Source organism: Amyelois transitella, chromosome 17 (assembly GCF_032362555.1).
Source record: "Amyelois transitella isolate CPQ chromosome 17, ilAmyTran1.1, whole genome shotgun sequence".
Taxonomy (NCBI): Eukaryota; Metazoa; Arthropoda; class Insecta; order Lepidoptera; family Pyralidae; genus Amyelois; species Amyelois transitella.
In genome coordinates, this window is record NC_083520.1 from 2,103,898 (window position 1) to 2,124,009 (window position 20,112).

General features: G+C 37.0%; 1 protein-coding gene across 1 annotated transcript in view; it reads right to left on the bottom strand.

Moving 5' to 3' along the window:
* Positions 1-3: 3 nt before the first annotated feature.
* LOC106143422 (zinc finger and BTB domain-containing protein 44) overlaps positions 4-20,112 on the bottom strand; it is a 33,147-nt gene continuing 13,038 nt past the window's right edge. The window contains exons 6-12 of the mRNA XM_013345500.2: positions 16,145-16,252; positions 15,694-15,814; positions 13,880-14,012; positions 11,681-11,823; positions 10,781-10,947; positions 10,271-10,408; positions 4-5,344 (exon numbers count right to left, since the gene is read on the bottom strand). Coding sequence (XP_013200954.1) covers positions 4,899-5,344; positions 10,271-10,408; positions 10,781-10,947; positions 11,681-11,823; positions 13,880-14,012; positions 15,694-15,814; positions 16,145-16,252 — 1,256 coding nt within the window. The 3' untranslated portion in view covers positions 4-4,898. The remainder of the gene's footprint in view (positions 5,345-10,270; positions 10,409-10,780; positions 10,948-11,680; positions 11,824-13,879; positions 14,013-15,693; positions 15,815-16,144; positions 16,253-20,112) is intronic.

Consider the following 20,112-nt stretch of genomic DNA (forward strand, 5'->3'; position numbering starts at 1 on the left):
TAATAATTTTGTGATTTCTTTATTAAATATTTCATTGTTAGAAATTAACTAACGATCGAATTTGATAAATGTTAAAATAATAAAAAAGGTTTATAATTATAAAGATTAAATCTACAAAATACTGCTCTTGGACTATGCAGAACGAAACGGTCGGGTTATATCTGCTGCCCTTCTGACGCCCGTCAACTGGTTAAAGAATAATAATAAAAAATAATAATTTTGCACTCACATGATCACAACGTAAAATGATGAACATTTCACAAAACAGGAATATAAAAAAAAATCGTTCGTTTGCTACAATTAAAAATAAATTTATCGCCAAAACTTAAACTAACAACTATCAGAAACATGGAGTGTCCACAAGTTATTGCTAGAGGCGGATGAAAATATAAATATTTTTGCATCACACAATATAACTTTAATTAAAAAAAAATGTATATCATTAACACACATAACTGTATACCATTATCAAAAGATAAAATCAACTAAAAGATATTCTTTCTCTTATCTTTGCGTTTTCAGTAATGCACCCTCCGTTGATATGCTTCGAATCCAGAGGTTTACTATCCGAGATTATTCTCTTTTTTGTTTCCCAGAATATTTAGTCAAAGTTAGTCACCATATTAGCATTTATATCCTTCATACCCATATACTTGTTCCAACGCATAATTTGTGGACACCCTCAAATAATATCAACTAAAAACGATACACAAGACATACCAAATGATATACGCGACAGAAACTAAAGTTAAGCCAAGGGATATTCGAGTACACAGGGTTAAATTAATGTGATAGTTTATACAGCCTTGGATTAAGCTTCGTTTTTATATGGCAAAACTGGCACGTTGAGATGTTAATAGAAATTACGAGATTGAAATACAGTTCAAGGCAATTTGTAAAATAAAGCTTTAAAAAAAAGATTATGCATGTTTTGTAAATACCGGTTTTTTTTTTAACTGTTCCTCAACATGCCATATTAATATTTCCAAATAAAAATTTAAATAAATGCAATAGTTCGCCGATCTGTCTGATATACCACAAATAAATCAACTTTTATATTGCCAATGCGACCGCCGGGAGATCAACATGCGCGTATAAATTCTCCAACAACAGTTTGTGTCAAAAACTCAAAAATATTTTTCGATTGCCATTTTAAATATCATTTTATTAACAAGCCATGTTTTATTTTCTATCTTCATCTTTGAGATAGAGAACACCGACACGATAAAACTAGAGAAAAGATAAGACATATGCCGTTATCAACGTTCGTGAAAATGCTGTTAATCGCATATTCATGTAACGTATTCATAAATGACTTCCGCCATTTTGTGACCACTTCAAATGGCGGCAACCGCGCACACTGACCTCCCCGCATATAAACCAAGACACACGTAAACTTAACGACAACACAGAGCCGAGACAGCTTAAAACATAACTAACTCAAACGCTAACATTACGCCACGTAGGATACAAGATTACTGTGTAGCAGTTACTGATTACTGCCATGTGGATTCTATTATTTATATTCAAGTGAATTGATAGTATAAAACACACTATCAATTCATTTGAATAAAATAAAAGTTTGATGGAGAAATAATAGGAAAGAAAATATTTCGTATCTTATTATTTCTTCAAATGGAAAATAAAAATCGAAAAAGGAGGTTTGAAAAGATTAATTTTATCATTGAGATTGTTTAAAGCAAGATTGAGAGGCGTTTTTAAAATAACAGAATCCACATGAATCAGTAAATTATCTTATTTCATTACAAAAATACAGTTTCCTATATTAAATAATTCTCAGTAAACCTTAGCTTGCCGTGAGGCTCGTGACATGCCTCTGCAGGGCTCCGACGACGGCTCGATACGAAAATTGATAGAACGCCGAGCAGTCTCATCGAAATAATCGATAACATATCACTAATAGTGAACTTAACATGTATTTGATCGAATAACTTAAACTAAACGTTAAAAGAAATTAATTTAATCCGCTACTCTAGTCGAGGGTTATAATTTTGTATCGATTACAAGTTAGGAACTATACTACTGTACAGATTATAGTAGAGGAGTCAGTTGCGTGTTTAATACTTCCGAGCCGACCACAAAATAACACGCACTGTTGACGCAAGGAACTAAAATGCTTTGATCTATAAAAATATAATCGAAAACCTGCCGTCATGGCTGTCTTACAGCCTCAACAAATGGCTAGCTGTCAAATGGGGTTTATTATATATTGCGTAATATATCATTAATATATAAGACTACGATACGTTAATCATTGCTTTTACAGGCAAAACGATTAAAGAAATATATGTTATTAGTACACATAGCCGCACAATCGTACGATCTGCTAAAAATAAGCTTACTTGGTATCACTTGTGTGGTGTTGCCGAGTTAATATTTAGAATATTAAGTTTATCTAAGACACTACATTCTACGATCTAATATTCACAGATTGATACAGAATATGGAAAGGCGAATAGCGTGCACATCTACACGTTATAAATAACCGACTTACAAACGAATTACAGTATATAGACAGCCAATTATAGATGCTACGTTATACACCGCTAGAGTCTCGTTAAATTACTCGTACTCAAATCAGATCCATAGACAACGAAGAGAGAAACTACACACTTCGTTATCGTTATTTCAACTCAACATAGGACTAAAACGCGTGTAGTAAGGTAAGGCCCGATTCACACAAGCGCTTTAATAATGTCGCGCAAATTTCGTACGAGGCCTAAAGTAACATACATAACATTACTTTAGGGTTCAGCTTTATCTGTCCCCGACTGTTTATATCTGATATCAGTATTTTAGTCAATTCTAGTACAAATTTGAGTTGAAATAACATTAACGACGTCATTTGAGAAGCGTACCATTAAAAATAATCATAAACACTGAAGGCAACTTCAAAGTGCACATTATATCATAAAACACTGCATATCTAAATAGTTCCACCGTTTAACATCGTCGTAAATATGTTGCCTCTATGTAGATATTCGCAAAATATTAAATCTATGTAAATTCACGATGTTCCACATGAAAATACATATATATAGATATTTAAATCACTCGATTGTACATTACAGAGAAAAAACAGTCTTATTTATTCATAATGCATTTTAAATGCGTTTCAAAGACATGTCATATGGATAATTGTGATGTGTTTAATATAATATGTAAAATGATATTCGTATAAAATATATATTATTGATATTTGTTTCCATGTGGAGCATCATATGAACATTGTGACAATTATTTTGATCTGTACGGTTACATTGAGTATCACTGTTATAATTATGTAAAGCTTATGGCGTTATGGTACATAAGATCACCATTATTAATTCACCACCAATCTAAATGCATAGTTCGACAGTCACTTATGAATTATTCCAATTTAAAGCGATCGAAGTTCATTTTTTTTTAAATATAATTTAAGTCATTGTGGCAGCTATCACACTTAAAATTACGAAGAGTATATAATATAATTTATAGGACACGTTAAATGTTGATATGAAATCTGGCAACATTCACTGAAACCTTCCATTTACTGAGTAAAAATTGATTTTTTTCAATAGCGAGACTCTGAATCGGAACACCACCTAAGAATAAAAACGTGATAATAAACATGTCTTACACTGTCAAAATATTTTTCGACGAAGTACATATATTACGAATCTGTTGTTACTGTTTTGACATTGCTAAATAATGTCTATGCTACGTTGATCAAAATATAATATTTCGCGCCTAAAGTTTCAGCAAATAATGCCAGATCTATTTATTATTATAAAGTACACATATTTAAGTGCACTAATATTTCACAATGGAAGATACTATGGCAAGCGATAGTTGTATAATATAACATCGCATGCTAGTGAATGCCACCACAATAATATTATAATTTCTACGTGTATTGTCTGCCCCATGACCTTATACTCTTGTTTTCATTGCGTAGCCAACATCATTTAATTTTAACATAACATTTTTTTTTCTTACAGGCTGCGTGCGTGATATAGAATGTTTGAGTTTAGGCACGTTATTGAAAATAGTCATGACTCTTTACTCCCAGAAGAGGTGAGGTTAGAATTATTGAATAAAATTAATCGAAAATCTGCCAATGAAAATCGCATCATAAACGATCCAACCATTATATAGATTCTATGTAATGCTTGATTCTATATAATGGACTTTCGTCTTGCAGTCTTTGCGAGACAGTTGACTCTGTCAACCCCATAAGGGTTAATGACGTGATTACATGTATGAGTTTTGAATTCTGATAGAAATAAAGGTATTTACACTTTTACTTCCACATTCCCGCAAATTTGTAAATACAGTTTTTATCAAACAAGTGACAGGAATAGATTCCCTAAACCTGTCACTATATCTTAGATGGTTTTGGTCATGTGTAGAGGATGAATGAAATCAGGTTGATTAAAAAAAAATAAACACAGAAAATGAAAATGGAAAAATGGAGTCAGAACATCTAGAGGAACGTACCTTGATCAAATCGGGGATGTCCTGGGGAAAGGTTTTGTGTACACTTGCAGGTCAAGTGCCGAGCTTGCGTAAAGAGAGTTATGATGAGGAAGATATATACAGGGATCGTTGCAAGTGGAAAGATGTCGTATCTGCCTACCCCTCCTGGAAAGAGTCGTGATTTTATGATGATAACAATGTTTTAATGCTGTCGTGATGACAAAATAAACTCTAAAAACACATTCTTCACAACACAAATCAAATGTTCACCGTCAATATCCCAGATGACAACTCCACTACCGCTGTCTACCCCCCAAGGTCACCACGCACGCAGCCATCGCGTAATCTCAACCGAACTCCTACACTGGATATAGTATAATATGGCTGACTCCCACGGGGAAGACGACACGTGGCGCATATTATGTGTTCTCCACTGGCCTTATGGTGCAATCGCCCACCGTGGTTATCGGCGTTATGGTCACCGACCCGGGACTCGAAGACGCCACCACTGAATTACTTTCCCCCACCTGATCCTGCTTCTCATCCTTCTCCTCATTATTAGGCGGCAGCTTCACGATCTGACAGTCCCCGACTGTCATTATCTGAGTCTCTATTCCAACGGGCGGTACATTTTCCTCGGGTTCGACTCTAGATTCCTCCTCGTCCGATGAAGAGTCCGACACGTCTATTGTCCGGTCGTGCGAGGTCTCTGTGGTGGTGCCGTGGTCGACGTCTACGTTTCTGTCGGGGTCGACGCTGGTGACGCCGTAGCCGAATGCTAGCGGGTTGTATATCATTTCCGTGAGGTATGAGAAGTCTCCGAAAGGCAGGTTCGTGGCGTTGTAGTTTTCGTTGGGTCTTCCGTCTGCAAAAAAGGTGGATTTTATTGTTTAGTTTTAATAAAATAAATAAATATGTGTATACGGGACTGATTAAACAGATTGAGTTAGCCTCTAAGTTCGAGACTTGTGTTACGAGATACTAACTCAACGATACTATATTTTATATAGATCAGAGAAAGCTCGTGTCTCGTCCTGCCCTGACCGGGATTCGAACCCGGGACCTCCGGTGTCACAGACAAGCGCACAACCGCTGCGCACAGAAGCGGTCAAACATTGCATAATTTGCATTGGGAACTTTTACTGGTAAAGTACTTATAACTGTAAAATAAAACAAACATATTATAGTATTTTCCACTTAATGGACTGTAAGAAGGTTAACCTCTTCTACAAAACTACTTTTGCTTTTTTTTTAAAAGTTAAAAGTACTTATACCAATAAGAAGTTTTGTCTTTGACATATTGTAAACAACCCAGGTTTTAACCATGTTTTAACTCTTAATTTTTGGGTTAGGATTCGATCACTTTTCAGCGGCCGTCGTCATGACTTTATGTCAAATCGTGACTTTGGCACGCGGCCGATCGTCAAGAGTAGAAAGGTATTAAAACCTGTGTAATTATGTGTTTTTTTTTTTATATCAAATAGGTTTTTATAATCTAACTACTTACTACGGATTATGTTATCTATGTTATACTATTGTTAGGCTTAAATCTATGTTAGGGTTACATGTTAACAAGTTAATGGATTTAAGCAAAGCTAGTTTATTAGTAGAGTACACCTACCTTACATTAGTTTATGTGCCAACTAACTGCGATTGTGTAAACTAATTCGAAAACGATACAGTTTTAGCTACATGTTATATTTTCGTTCGGTCTCGAAAAAACATTATTTTCTTAAAATATTAAAAATAGTATTTACCTATAATGGCTTCTCATTTAATGAAATCGTTTCTTAATATTGATGTACTACTTTCTAATGCGCTTAATAATGTTAAATCAGACTAAATTATCGCTTAAGATTAAGAAATTAAATAATTAATTTAAATCTTTATATCTTACAACACAATAACATTTTTAATTGCAATGTTTGGTATGTGTAATCTTCAAAATGATTAACCGGTTTCATTCGCCGAACGAGCGAGGTCTAACAGAAAATAATTAAACATATAAAAAAAAATATACCCCTCCGGGAAAGAGGCGTGATTTTATATATGTATGTATTAAAAAAAATACTTTCTTTATCTTTTCGAGACAGAAAAGTAAAAAAAATCACAAATACCGATTAGTACCGACGTTTTTCCCCACAATTTTGTTTTTCAATTCAGAGCATGCTCTCCATTGAGTGTATACTAACAAAGAGTTGAAAATTCCGCGGCTAGCCCGTACTGCATCGGTAATGTCATGTCCATACCTAGGGACAGAGGGCGGTTAGCTGGGCCACCGAGTGGTGCAGGGTTTATGTGATTTGCGAGCACCAATCATAACTTTGACGTATTTTGGAAATATGTAAATATATTTTTATTTTATTTTCTTTCTTTCTTTTCTATATTATGGACTTTCGGTGATTCTGCCAATGTCATGGTTTGAAGAGACATTTCATTTCCTTAATTTTCAATGAAAATCTAACAGCGATGGCATCTTACGCACAATTGTCTTGTGCGTAAGATGCCATGTCTTAACAACAACTAATAATTTACTTGAGTTTAAGCGTATTTTAGATACCGCTGAGAGCATTAATCATTTTCGTTTTTAAATGAGCGTTTTTTTTATATAGGGGTGTGGTATCTCAAAATTTAAAAGAAAAATCTCTAAATTTAGCTCGATCGCTTTGTTCATTCTGATCAACATAGCCAATCAATTTGTTTCGCTACAAATTCAACTTGAGCAGGAAAATCTAATAGACTACACAATTTTAAATAGACATCCGCCTTTTGTTTTCTTGTGTCCGTACATTTAAGTATATATGTCTCGGTACTAAGTGAGAATAAAAATGTTTGCTATTTCGAGACTTATATTCAAAGAAACAATATTTCAGAGCTTATTACAAAGCGAACGCTATTATTTTTATTAAAACGCATTGGTCCTTAATTTCTCTAATGTAAAGAGTATATTTTATTTAATTGTCTTTTAATTATCCTTTTTTTTAGGCGATGGGCTAGCAACCTGTCACTATTTGGATCTCAATTCCATCATTAAGCCGAGCAGCTGAATGTGGCCATTCAGTCTTTTCGGGACTATTGGCCCTACCCCGTAAGGGATATGACGTGACTATATGTATGTATGTATGTCTTTTAATTATGTCTCAGCTTATAACTGTTGCTCGCATTATCATAAACCAGATGAAGCGTCCAAGCCAAGCGAGGCCGGGGGACGCGGGGAGCGAAGAAGGCATAGACACAAAAACGGCGTAATATTCTCTTGCGTCTGTACGGGGGGCTCAACAGATAGCCGCGCCACCTCGCCTTGATTGGTGTAACAGGTGGCCCAGGTATCTCTTGAGCCGTGTGTACATTTACATTCTCGAGTAGCGTAGCATTTTATCATAGTATTTATTGTAAAATAGAACTGTTTTGCAATTAAACTAAAAATCGTAATGTTGAGTTGAAAAAAAAAAACTTTTATTTTCATCAATCTTTCATCAAGAATTCCTTTTTATGTTTCTTAGTAAGTGTTTGATAATCTTTGTTTCATGGTTGATGTAAGTCTAGTTAAATCCATGTGTTAAAATGTTAATTCCAATAAGATTTAACTGATTTTAAACTTTCGCCGTGCATTATACTATTTATAAATAATATATATATATAATATATACAGCAGGTATAACGTGCACGTTAACGTTTATCTTGGACGTTTCGAATCATGTAACAATGATTTAACTTAATATCTGTAGTGAAATGCAAAGCGAAAGTTTAAAATTAGTTATCTTATTGGAACTTACACATTCAAATTGAAACCATTCTAGATATATCATCATACAAAACAGCACAGTATAGATTCATATTTTAATGGCTATCATTTATGAAGAGCAAGAGAACACGACCGCAACACAATCATATAACAGCACAAAACAATATGACACATACACACAAAAACATATGATATATAAAAAATGAATGTGAGTCACACGGAATAATGCAAAAAAAATCTAACAAACATACATACATACATACATAAAATCACGCCTCTTTCCCGGAGGGGTAGGCAGAGACTACCTCTTTCCACTTGCCACGATCTCTGCATACTTCTTTCGCTTCGTCCACATTCATAACTCTCTTCATACAAGCTCGGCGGTTTCGGGTACTTTTGACCTGACCCTTTACCAGGACGTCCTTAATTTGATCAAGATACGTTCGTCTAGGTCTTCCCACTCCGACCTTTCCCTCCACACTCTCCTTGTATATCTGCTTAGTCAACCTGCTTTCATTCATCCTCTCCACATGACCGAACCATCTTAACATACCCTTTTCTATTCCTGTAACTACATCTTCTTTCACATCACAACATTCCCTTATCACGCTGTTCCTTATCCTGTCACTCAATTTCACACCCATCATACTCCTTAACGCTCTCATTTCCACTGCATTTATTCTGCTTTCATGCTTCTTTTGCCATACCCAACTTTCACTCCCATACATTAATGTCGGGACCAACACGCCCCTGTGCACAGCCAGTCGAGCCTTTTTGGATAGTTTCTGACTGCTCATAAAGGCATGCAAAGCTCCATTCACCATGTTCCCCGCGTTCACTCTCCTTTCAATATCACTATCATACTTGCCATCTGATGTAAACTTTGATCCTAGATATACAAACTCTTTCACTTGCTCCACTTTTTCTCCTCCAATCAAAATATTACATGCTGTCATTTCTTTCTCCATTTCAAAAACCAGTGTTTTAGTTTTACTTACGTTCACTTTCATTCCTTTCTCTTTTAAAGCTTCATGCATACAGTTTACCATCTCCTGTAACTCCTCCGCTGATGACGCCAGTATAACCTGATCGTCGGCATAGAGCAGACATTTGACGAGTAACTCATTCATCCTTAATCCAACAAAGCCGACATAAAATTGAGTCATTGACTTTGTATAGTAGTTGTATATAAATTTTTGTAACAATTTGTTTGAAGATGTTACAAATTATAAAATCTTGTATCTCTCTCTAATAACAGCTTCTTCTCGATACTCGGGGGTGCTAAAACTTTTACGGTTATTGGTTCTTTTTTTGTCAAGGGTACTCTTGACTTTTGAAATAGTTTACATACCGAGTTTCGGCGTCAGGTAGTTTTTGAGCGGTCATCCTCTCCGGCAGCAGTTCTCCAAATAACGAAGCTGTTATATTATGGAACCTTCAAAATCATATCATCCATATATACAAAAATACACCTCATACCGGGCAGCAGGTTGTTCTTTGGCGGTCATCCGCGCTTCTTCTTCAGCAGTTCTCCAAGTTCCGAAGCGACATACCGGGGTACGGAACCCTCAAATTCAACGAATTACGAGTGTTTAAAATAGCCAATAGACCGGGTCTGGGCACGAAGTAGTTGTTGAGTGGTCGTCCTCACTTCTACTTGTATGTTTAAGACTGTACACATACCGGGTCTGGGCAGCTGTAGTTCTTGGGCGGTCGTCCTCGCTTCTGCTTGTACAATTCTCCAAGTTACAAAGCTATAATCACAGACCGTGGTAAGGAACCAAAAATTACCATATCATCCATGTATAAAATATCCCACATACCTAGTCCGGGCCTACCTACCTAGTCTTGAGCGGTCATCCATTTCTCCTTCAGCAGTTAAGTTTTGAAGCTACATACCGAGTAACGAAGCCGTAATGAAACCTTTACATAACATAACATCCATATGAACGCCATCTTTAGCAATTGTTCCAAGCTACAACCACACACTGGGAAACAAAACTCTCAAAATGTACATGTTATCTATGTTTAAGACAGTCTACATACCGGTCCTGGGCAGCAGGTAGTTCTTCGGCGGTCGTCCGCGCTTGCGCTTGATCAGCAGCTGGTGCGCGGGCGGCGCCGGCGACACGTGCGCGGGGCTCGGGCCCACCACGCCGCTCGTCAGCACGCAGCCCTCCATGTCTGCGACACACGCGAGGGTCATGTATTGGTATACTAGCTGTTGTCCGCGGCACTCACATGGTTGTCCATAATAAAATCATGCCTGTCGTGCCTAGTAAAAAAGTAATGAATCGCTTTCTGATAACTTCATAACGGTTTATAATTATATTCCTAGATACAACAACTATATTATGACTTACTTTATCTATCCTACGGGGATAGACTTATAAACTTGAGATTCCTCTTATAGGCGATGGCCTGACAACCTGCCACTATTTGAATCATAATTCCACCGTTAACCCATTCATATAAATAAACGTGGCCTTTCAGTGTTTTCGAGACGTGGATATGTGTATGTATGAATGTATAAAACATTGGTGATACTGTACTCACCAAACGAAGTCTTCGGCGGGCGGCCTCTCTTCTTCTTGATCTTGGGCGTCAGCGGCAGCGGCGTCTTCCGCGGCCGCCCGCGGCCTCTGCGGGGGGGATCCAGTAGATCTCCGGCGAACTCGTTCTTCACAGAATCCAAGGTCGAGTTGAGAATCACCGGAGTCGACCTAGGGGGGTACACGTAGAAAGTATCGCTTTAGAATTTTTATTTTTTTCTATTTTTAGTTCCAAGTTTATTAGCTTCTACCTTAGTCACCGTTTACGACGCCCACAGGAAAGGTATGGAGTGGTCCCATTTTTAAATGCCAGGAATCGCGTGGCACTTATACGCAATGGGCTAACCAAGTATTTTTATCTTTTAGGTAAAAAATAATAAGTAACTATAGATATAGAAAAAAAGCGGACGGAGTTTTACTATACGGCAAAATGAAGCACCAATATTATGCCTCACACACCCACACTTACCAATAGTGTGACAGTCAGCCGCCATTACGTTATATGCAATAATTGCCCGGACGCCATTACGTTATAGATTACGTCACAAAAATGAAAATTATCTAACGCTCACACATGCATACACGCCGTTACGATGCTTCACTTTTTATCAAGCCACACGCCGTCCGCCCGTATTTCCACGTGAATGACAACAATGCTGCCCTGGTATAACTAAAATGCCGTTATCTGCCAAACCTTGTTTTAAGTAAAACGTCAAAAACTGCGGTAAAAATTTAAACTGATGCCATACATCAATGAGAACGCCTATTTATGTCTTAAAGGTACCAAAAAGTCGTATATACAGATCGAAAGAGATTTTTTTTTCTTATTTTACTGGTAAAAAAAGGTGTAAATCCTGATGTCAGATAACGGCATTTTAGTTATACCACGACAACAATGTAGTACCTGGGGGGCAGCATGACGTCGCCGCTGGCGGTGAACACGAGGTGGCCGGACTCCCGGTGCGTGGTGCGCACCATGCCCGACATCACCTCCGAGCTGTGCTCCCGCTTGCCGCCCTCGCCCGCCATGTCCACCGTGGGGTCCTCCTGGGGACGTTATACATATGTACATACGATACATATATATGATGTAATGCGGGAGTGTTCACAATGAAACAACCAGGAAGTTATAGGTTCGATGACAAACAGTAACTGACTTTATTATTGTTTAAACAAGTTTATATACATATTTTAAATAGAACATAGAATGGTGGTGGAGGTGCTACGTAGGTTGTTTCTCTAGATCTATTAATCTAGTTTATAACAGTCAATGAACTAATGCAATAAGGTTACATAGATTTATTGAGGGCTTGTGTCGTCACACTACAATACATATAATCACGTCTATATCCCTTGCGGGGTAGACAGAGCCTACAGTCTTGTAAAGACTGATAGGCCACGTTCAGCTATTTGGTTTTAAGATAGGATTGAGATTCAAATAGTGACAAGTTGCTAGCCCATCGCCTAAAAGAAGAATCCCAAGTTTATAAGCCTACCCCTTAGTCACCTTTTACGACATCCATGGGAAGAGATGGAGTGGTGCTATTCTTTAGTGCCGGGAACCATATGTGCACTAAGGCGACTGTTCTTCTTGTAAGCTAATGACTATTTGAACCTCAATAGTCACTAATTGGTTTATGATGGAAATCATAAAGCCATACACCTGTACGTGGCCGTTTTTATCGGTTTCAAACTTGGAGTACCTAATAATTTTTCATGTCAGTGACTAATGTGTAAATGGTTTCAAATGACATAAAAAAAAAAAACAATTTACGTTGCCTGGAAACTATTTGTATTTCAAATTTCAATGAAATCGTTAGAGCCGTTTTCGAGAACGCCAGTAAAAAATATATATACAAATATTGCTCGTTTAAAAGTATTATGAATATAGTAGTTCCTCTCCAGAGTAATATCTCATCAATGTTCGTTAAAGACTCTCGTCTAGGAAGAATGCAATGAGGTCGAAATTCAAAAGGCAGATGATTGTAGGTATGATAAAATTTTGCAGTGATATTTATATATAGGTAGTAAGTTCAAATTTAGTCAGAGCTCAGTTTAGTCACCATCCATCCTTTCATACAAAAATTTTATTGACACCTATTACTTCGTGACGTCAAAAGCATATGGATATTAAACATATGAAATGAAATCTGCCACAATGTTGTAAAATTTATATTTGCATTTTATTTTGTGGCAAATTATGTTTATCCAGATAAATCTTATGTATATACAAAATTCTCGTGTCGCAATGTTCGTTCCCGTACTCCTCTGAAACGGCTTGACCGATTCTCATAAAATTTTATGAGCCTATTGAGTAGGTCTGAGAATCGGCCAACATCAATTTTACATACATAGTGTTAGGGTTGTCCACCTTTAACATTTTTCTTTAACTAGAAATTACTTAAACATTATTTATATGGCAAAAAAACGTTTGTCGTGACAGCTAGTAATATAGGTACATATAATACCAGAAATAAAATCCACACAGCTGAACGTGGGCTTTCAGACTTTGCGAGACCGTTGACTTTGTCAACCCCACAAGGGATATAGACGTGACTATATGTATGTAAGTAAGTAAATGCTTAATTGTTCACTAAAGGAGTACATTACAAATAAAAACAGTACAGTACAAAGGCGGGCTTATCCCTAAGTGGGATCTCTTCCAGCCAACCTGAATGTATCTAAAAAGAATAGGACCACTCCATCTCTTTCCCATGGATATCGTAAAAGGCGACTAAGGGATGGGCTTACAAACTTGGGATTTTTTTTAGGCGATGGGCTAGCAACCTGTCACTATTTGAATCTCAATTCTATCGCTACCGTACCTAAATATCGCTTCTTCTGCACTGACGCCTTGGAAGCGGCAGTAAACTTAGTTTTTAAGTAATTTATTTGACGTCAACCAATGTTGTTAAACCATACGTTTTGACAATTATTAAGCGATATATAGTATCCTATAGTAATGAATAAAAATTTTGAATATCACTGAGCCAAAAAGCTGAACGTGGCCAATCTGTCTTTTCAAGACCGTTGGCTCTGTCCACCCCGCAATGGATATAGACGTGACTATATGTATGTATGTATGTATAGATAATATATTTACCCTCTCGCAGATCTTGGTGTGCACCCTCAGCTTGTCAGACCTGGCGAAGGAGCGCCCGCAGCCGCCGCACGTGAAGGGCCGCTCGCCCGTGTGCGTTAGTTTGTGTCGGGACAAATGCGACGATCTCTGAAACCTGACAGGCGACAACTGTGTTAAGCAACTATAATAAAAAAAATACCGTGCCGTGTGGTACCCGGCACCAATACAAAAAAGAATAGGACCACTCCATCTGTTTCCCATGGATGTCGTAAAAGGCGACTAAGGGATAGGCTTACAAACTTGAGATTCTTTTTTTAGGCGACGGGCTAGCAACCTGTCACTATTCGAATCTCAATTCTATCTTAAAGCCAAATAGCTGAACGTGGCCTATCAGTCCGCTCAGGACTGTTGGCTCTGTCTGCCCCAATGTCAAACGCACTCAAATCTTCCGTACATTCACATAATCACGTCTATATCCCTTGCGAGGTGGACAGAGCCAACCTGTGGTTCCTTCACACATAGGTATAGTTGTCGATACCTCAGGTCACACGTCTATATCCCTCGCGGGGTGGACAGAGCCAACCTTCACACATAGGTATAGTTGTCGATACCGCAGGTCACATGTCTATATCCCTCGCGGGGTGGACAGAGCCAACCTTCACACATAGGTATAGTTGTCGATACCTCAGGTCACACGTCTATATCCCTCGCGGGGTGGACAGAGCCAACCTTCACACATAGGTATAGTTGTCGATACCTCAGGTCACACGTCTATATCCCTCGCGGGGTGGACAGAGCCAACCTTCACACATAGGTATAGTTGTCGATACCTCAGGTCACACGTCTATATCCCTCGCGGGGTGGACAGAGCCAACCTTCACACATAGGTATAGTTGTCGATACCTCAGGTCACACGTCTATATCCCTCGCGGGGTGGACAGAGCCAACCTTCACACATAGGTATAGTTGTCGATACCTCAGGTCACACGTCTATATCCCTCGCGGGGTGGACAGAGCCAACCTTCACACATAGGTATAGTTGTCGATACCTCAGGTCACAAACATCACACACGTGCGGCCTGCCCTCCACGTCGTTGTTTCACTCACATAATCACGTCTATATCCCTTGCGGGCTGGACAGAGCCAACCTTCACACATAGGTATAGTTGTCAATACCTCAGGTCACAGACATCACACACGTGCGGCCTGCCCTCCACGTCGTTGTTGGCGGAGTCCGACACGGAGGTCAAATCTTCCGTACATTCACATGATCACGTCTATATCCCTTGCGGGGTGGACAGAGCCAACCTTCACACATGACTGGTACCTTGATGAATATGCCAACCTTCAAAGACTGGTACCTTCACTATAATATAGTTGTCGATACCTCAGGTCACACGTCTATATCCCTCGCGGGGTGGACAGAGCCAACCTGGTACCTTCACGAATACAGTTGTCGATACCTCAGGTCACAGACGTCACACACGTGCGGCCTGCCCTCCACGTCGTTGTTGGCGGAGTCCGACACGGAGGTCAAACGCACTCAAATCTTCCATACATTCACATAAATAAATAAATATATACGGGACAAATTACACTGATCGAGTTAGCCTCGAAGTAAGTTCGAAACTTGTGTTACGAGATACTAACTCAACGATACTATATTTTATAATAAATACTTATATACATAGATAAACATCTCAGACCCAGGCCAATCAGAAAAAGTTCTTTTCTCATCATGCCCTGACCGGGATTCGAACCCAGGACCTCCGGTGTCACAGACAAGCGTACTACCGCTGAGCCACAGAGGCCGTTAAATACCTAGTTGTCGATACCTTAGGTCACAGACGTCACACACGTGCGGCCTGCCCTCCACGTCGTTGTTGGCGGAGTCCGACACGGAGCCGCTGGAGTCCGTCTCCTCGTCGTCCTCCATGTTGGATTTGTTGGCTTTCTCTGGAACATACATACATACATGTAGTGATGTCTATATCCGTTGTGGGATAGACAGAGGCAACAGTCTTTCGTTCGTTCAGCTTTTTGGCTTGATGATAGAATTGAGATTCAAATAGTGATAGGTTGCTAGAACCGTAGAACCATTTAAGTTAAATTTAAAGAATTTTAATAAAAATGACTTGAAAAGTGTCCGTGGAGGCCTATTTTCTGAAAAACATATTGATTTTGACAATTTATGCATGTAGCATGTAGTTTCTTTCTTTTCTATATTATGGCTTCCACCGGACTTTCGGTGATTCTGCCAAAAGCATGTAGTTGTATGTTGCATACCGTCAGAATCATCATTGTCATTGCTGGAAGGTTTCTGCAGCACCGCGAGCTGGACCACTTTGATGCCGCCCGGGCTCTTGTGCTCGGAGTCTTTGTCGTTTGGGGCGCCTGAAACAATGGTAATAAACTGTTGAATATTTAAATTTTGGCGCCTTCCATTGCGTACAATATAGTCTGTGACTATGTGTCAATGTCATATGTATCTTTTCTGTCATCAAAATAAACGCTATATTGTGTGGCTCTGTATAGGTGTGCTATTATTGAAATCCTTTAATAATATTATATTTAGATTGCTATCTTATAATTAAAACAACATAACATACTGTAATAATTATAAATGCGAAAGTAAGTTTATTTGTTTGTTGGTTTTATTTAAACGTGTGTTTAAATGTTTTGTTTTTCTGTGTACTTATAAGTAAATAAAAAAGACGTAATTAGAAGCCGGGTACTTTAGAATAGGTACTCTTTTTAAGTATGATGTCTCAACCACTCGGCCACCGGCACTCAAATTACATATACCTACAGGTATTGTAATAATTAAATATGAAAATTACCATCAGTTTTTGTATAATCACGGAATGACTCATCGTGCCTATTGTAACAAATTTGTAGGCGTTGTTAAACAATGCTTAACAAACTTTAAAAAAAACACCATACAAAACGGTGCAATCACAAGAAGATCTTAATGTTTTTCTAAGGCTGGTTCAACGACCGATATACGATAAAGATACGACCGAATCTATGGGACGCAACCATAGATATAGGAATAATATAAGTTTGTAGAGGTGATTAATAATAGGACCACTGCATATCAATTAAATGAATATCGTAAGAAGCGATTAAGGACAAAGGCACGTTAATTTACTGCTTTTCTTCTTGTAGATTGTAAAAGGCAATCAAGAGAAAGATTAGAAATATATTTCAGACTTTTCGACTGAGACTGTTGGTTGTCAACCCCGTAACGGATAAAGACGTGATATATTTATAGACGTATTAATTACTGGTAAATGTGACGAAGAAAGTCCTATCTAATGTTTGTGATCCTGACATTCCAATATTTTCATATTGCATCTCAAATTCTGAAATTTACTTTATGCAAAACTACAAAACATTCCTACAGTTTCAAGTATAATATGGCATTTCTATTGTCTTATATTATTCCGATTTCTATGGCCGTAACTATGTCAGTGAAAGGGTTATGGGAACTACGTAAACTAAACAATTGGATTTTATTAACATCTATAACATTTGATTCACAACTTCATCTGATGACTTTTCTTGTACACTTCAAAAACGTTTAATCTGTTTTCATATTTTTCATTTCATACCTTATTAGCTGCGTCCCACGGTTTCACTCTCATGGTACTTGCGGAATAAAAATATATGTTATTTACCGACGAGTGCCGTGTGCCGTGTGGTTCCCGGCACCAATACAAAAAAGAATAGGACCACTCCATTTCTTTCCTATGGATGTCGTAAAAGGCGACTAAGGGATAGGCTTACAAACTTGGGATTCTTTTTTAGGCGATGGGCTAGCAACCTGTCACTATTTGAATCTCAATTCTATCATATAGCCAAATAGCTGAACGTGGTCATTCAGCCTTTTCAAGACTGTTGGCTCTGTCTACCCAGCAAGGGACATAGACGTGACCATAAGTATGTACGTATGTATGTTATTTACCGAATTTAATTAGATACCATCTAGTTGATTTTGCGTGAAAGAGTAACGCACACTCTTACTCACGAGCAAAGCTGTGGGCGGTAACTAGCAGGCGAGAAACGTTCCTTGTAAACCACAGTAGATAGTAAGTACTTAAAATTTCATCATGACCGTTTTTGTGTCAGAATAAATATAAAAAAATGACACTCCTTTAAGTTGTTAACTAAATAAGTAAATATTTATCAAAGTCTTTTGAAATTTAGATGACGTTATTCTATTACGAGTTACGCCTACGTCACTAGCTGTGTACGAGTATAGTTGAAGAAAAAAGAAGGAAAAAATCCGAGAAAAATATCGTTTAAGACAAAAAAAAAATGAAAACCATATTACCCGTATTGTTATGCAAAATTAACGTCAATGGACTGGAAGTTTGACGAAATTCTATTTCAACATAATTTCAAGAAAGCAACTTCTAATAAATAAATTAATAACAAAATATGGACTTTACGTTTCTTGAAATGTCTTTTTATTATATTTTCAAACCATATATTTCACTACAAAAAATTACAGGGTAACAAAATATTAAGCAAAATAAAAAAAAACAAAATGTTACTAGTGTACACGTTGCTTAAATTGATTAAAAACATCTTATTTTTTTATGATGACAGCCTACAAATAACAATGCGGAACATAACGATAATATCTTCTTGACAAAAAACTTTTACCGGCACAAAATCGATTAACCAATCAAATAAAATTGTCTGTTATAATAATTCCTACTCATTCCTCATACATGACCTTTCTCTGTTCAACATGATATGTACAAAACTGGTCTTTGTAATCTTTGCGGAGACTTAATAATGAGCAATTACAGAACGCGAGCAAAGAACAAAAACATTGATATAGTAATATAAACCTTATGCAATAACCGCCGACAAACTTAAAACAATCACATTTTTAATACAAACTTAAAGAAAAATAAAGAAAAAATTCCTTTGTTCGCACGTATTTACAAAAACTTTTTTTTTTCGCGCTTGTAATAATAAATGAATGCAGCGGTGAAACAATGATCGCTGGGAGTTAAATAAACCGAAGCGGCCATGTTTTATACACTCCACAAGTAAATCAACGAGTCTTAAGTCAGTGCCGTACAAATATGATGAAATAATTCTAAGAAGAATCTATTGAAAACATCTTCATTAGTCAAACAAATAAATTTTTTTTTTTTTATAATCGTATACAAAAACAATTTATGATGACAGTCACAGCAATAAAAGTCTTTTACTCTCTGTACTCATTTCAAATTTAAAATAGTTAGAACACCTAAACTACAAAAAATAAAAAATGAATTAATTTTTGCCAAAAAACCTTACACAAGATGGTAAATATTAAAATTTATTTTGCGGATTGTACCTTAGATATGGTGATTGCGATCCCCGAGAAAGGAAATTATGGTAAATTATCTTTAAATTATCTACGTCTGAACGTCTATTGTACAGAAAATAGGTGTTTCGATTGTAATATTATATTCTACCTCGCTTGAAATTATATTCAAGCGAGGTGTTAGAGCGTTTTGGCGAGATATTATTTTCCTCTTTGTATTCTATAGAAGTAAATAACATTTTGTTAAACTGAAACAATTTAAATGTCATTGCAAAATCCATTTATTTATCCTATCTAAAACAATAATTTAATTATCGAAAATATTTCATATATTACGCGTGAATTTAATTAAAAATTTAAGTATGCCGTCTTGATAAAGAATATTTTATGTCAAAACAATACAAAAGGCACTCGAACGTACATTCGTTCTCATAAATAGATTGCTTTAGTGAAAATAAAAATAAATCGCATTCGTCGCTCGGCCAGCTCACAATGAAAACCAGTAATTGGAATATTGTATGAAGAATTCAACATTTTATATTTAAATCTGGCATATACAATAGCGGTGGACATTTTAATATATGAATATATATGAATAATTTACAGACGCCATTTTTACCGAACGCAGAAATAAATGGAGCACTTAAGATTTTGGGTTTTTCCTTGAATATAATACTTTTAAAACGAAAACGTAACGACTTTTTTACGAGTCAAAGTAATGGCGGACTAAATTGTATATTTTTTTATCTCTGCCGTAAACAATTGTTGATTAAATTAGACAATACTTCTGTGTGCCGAAAAAAAAGACAACTCAAGGCCCTCTGCCGGGTTGCACATTTATTTTTCTTCGAATTGTAGTATTGAGATCATGAAATATTGCTTCAATTTTTTTTATATAGACATTAAATTTTTATTATTTTGTTTT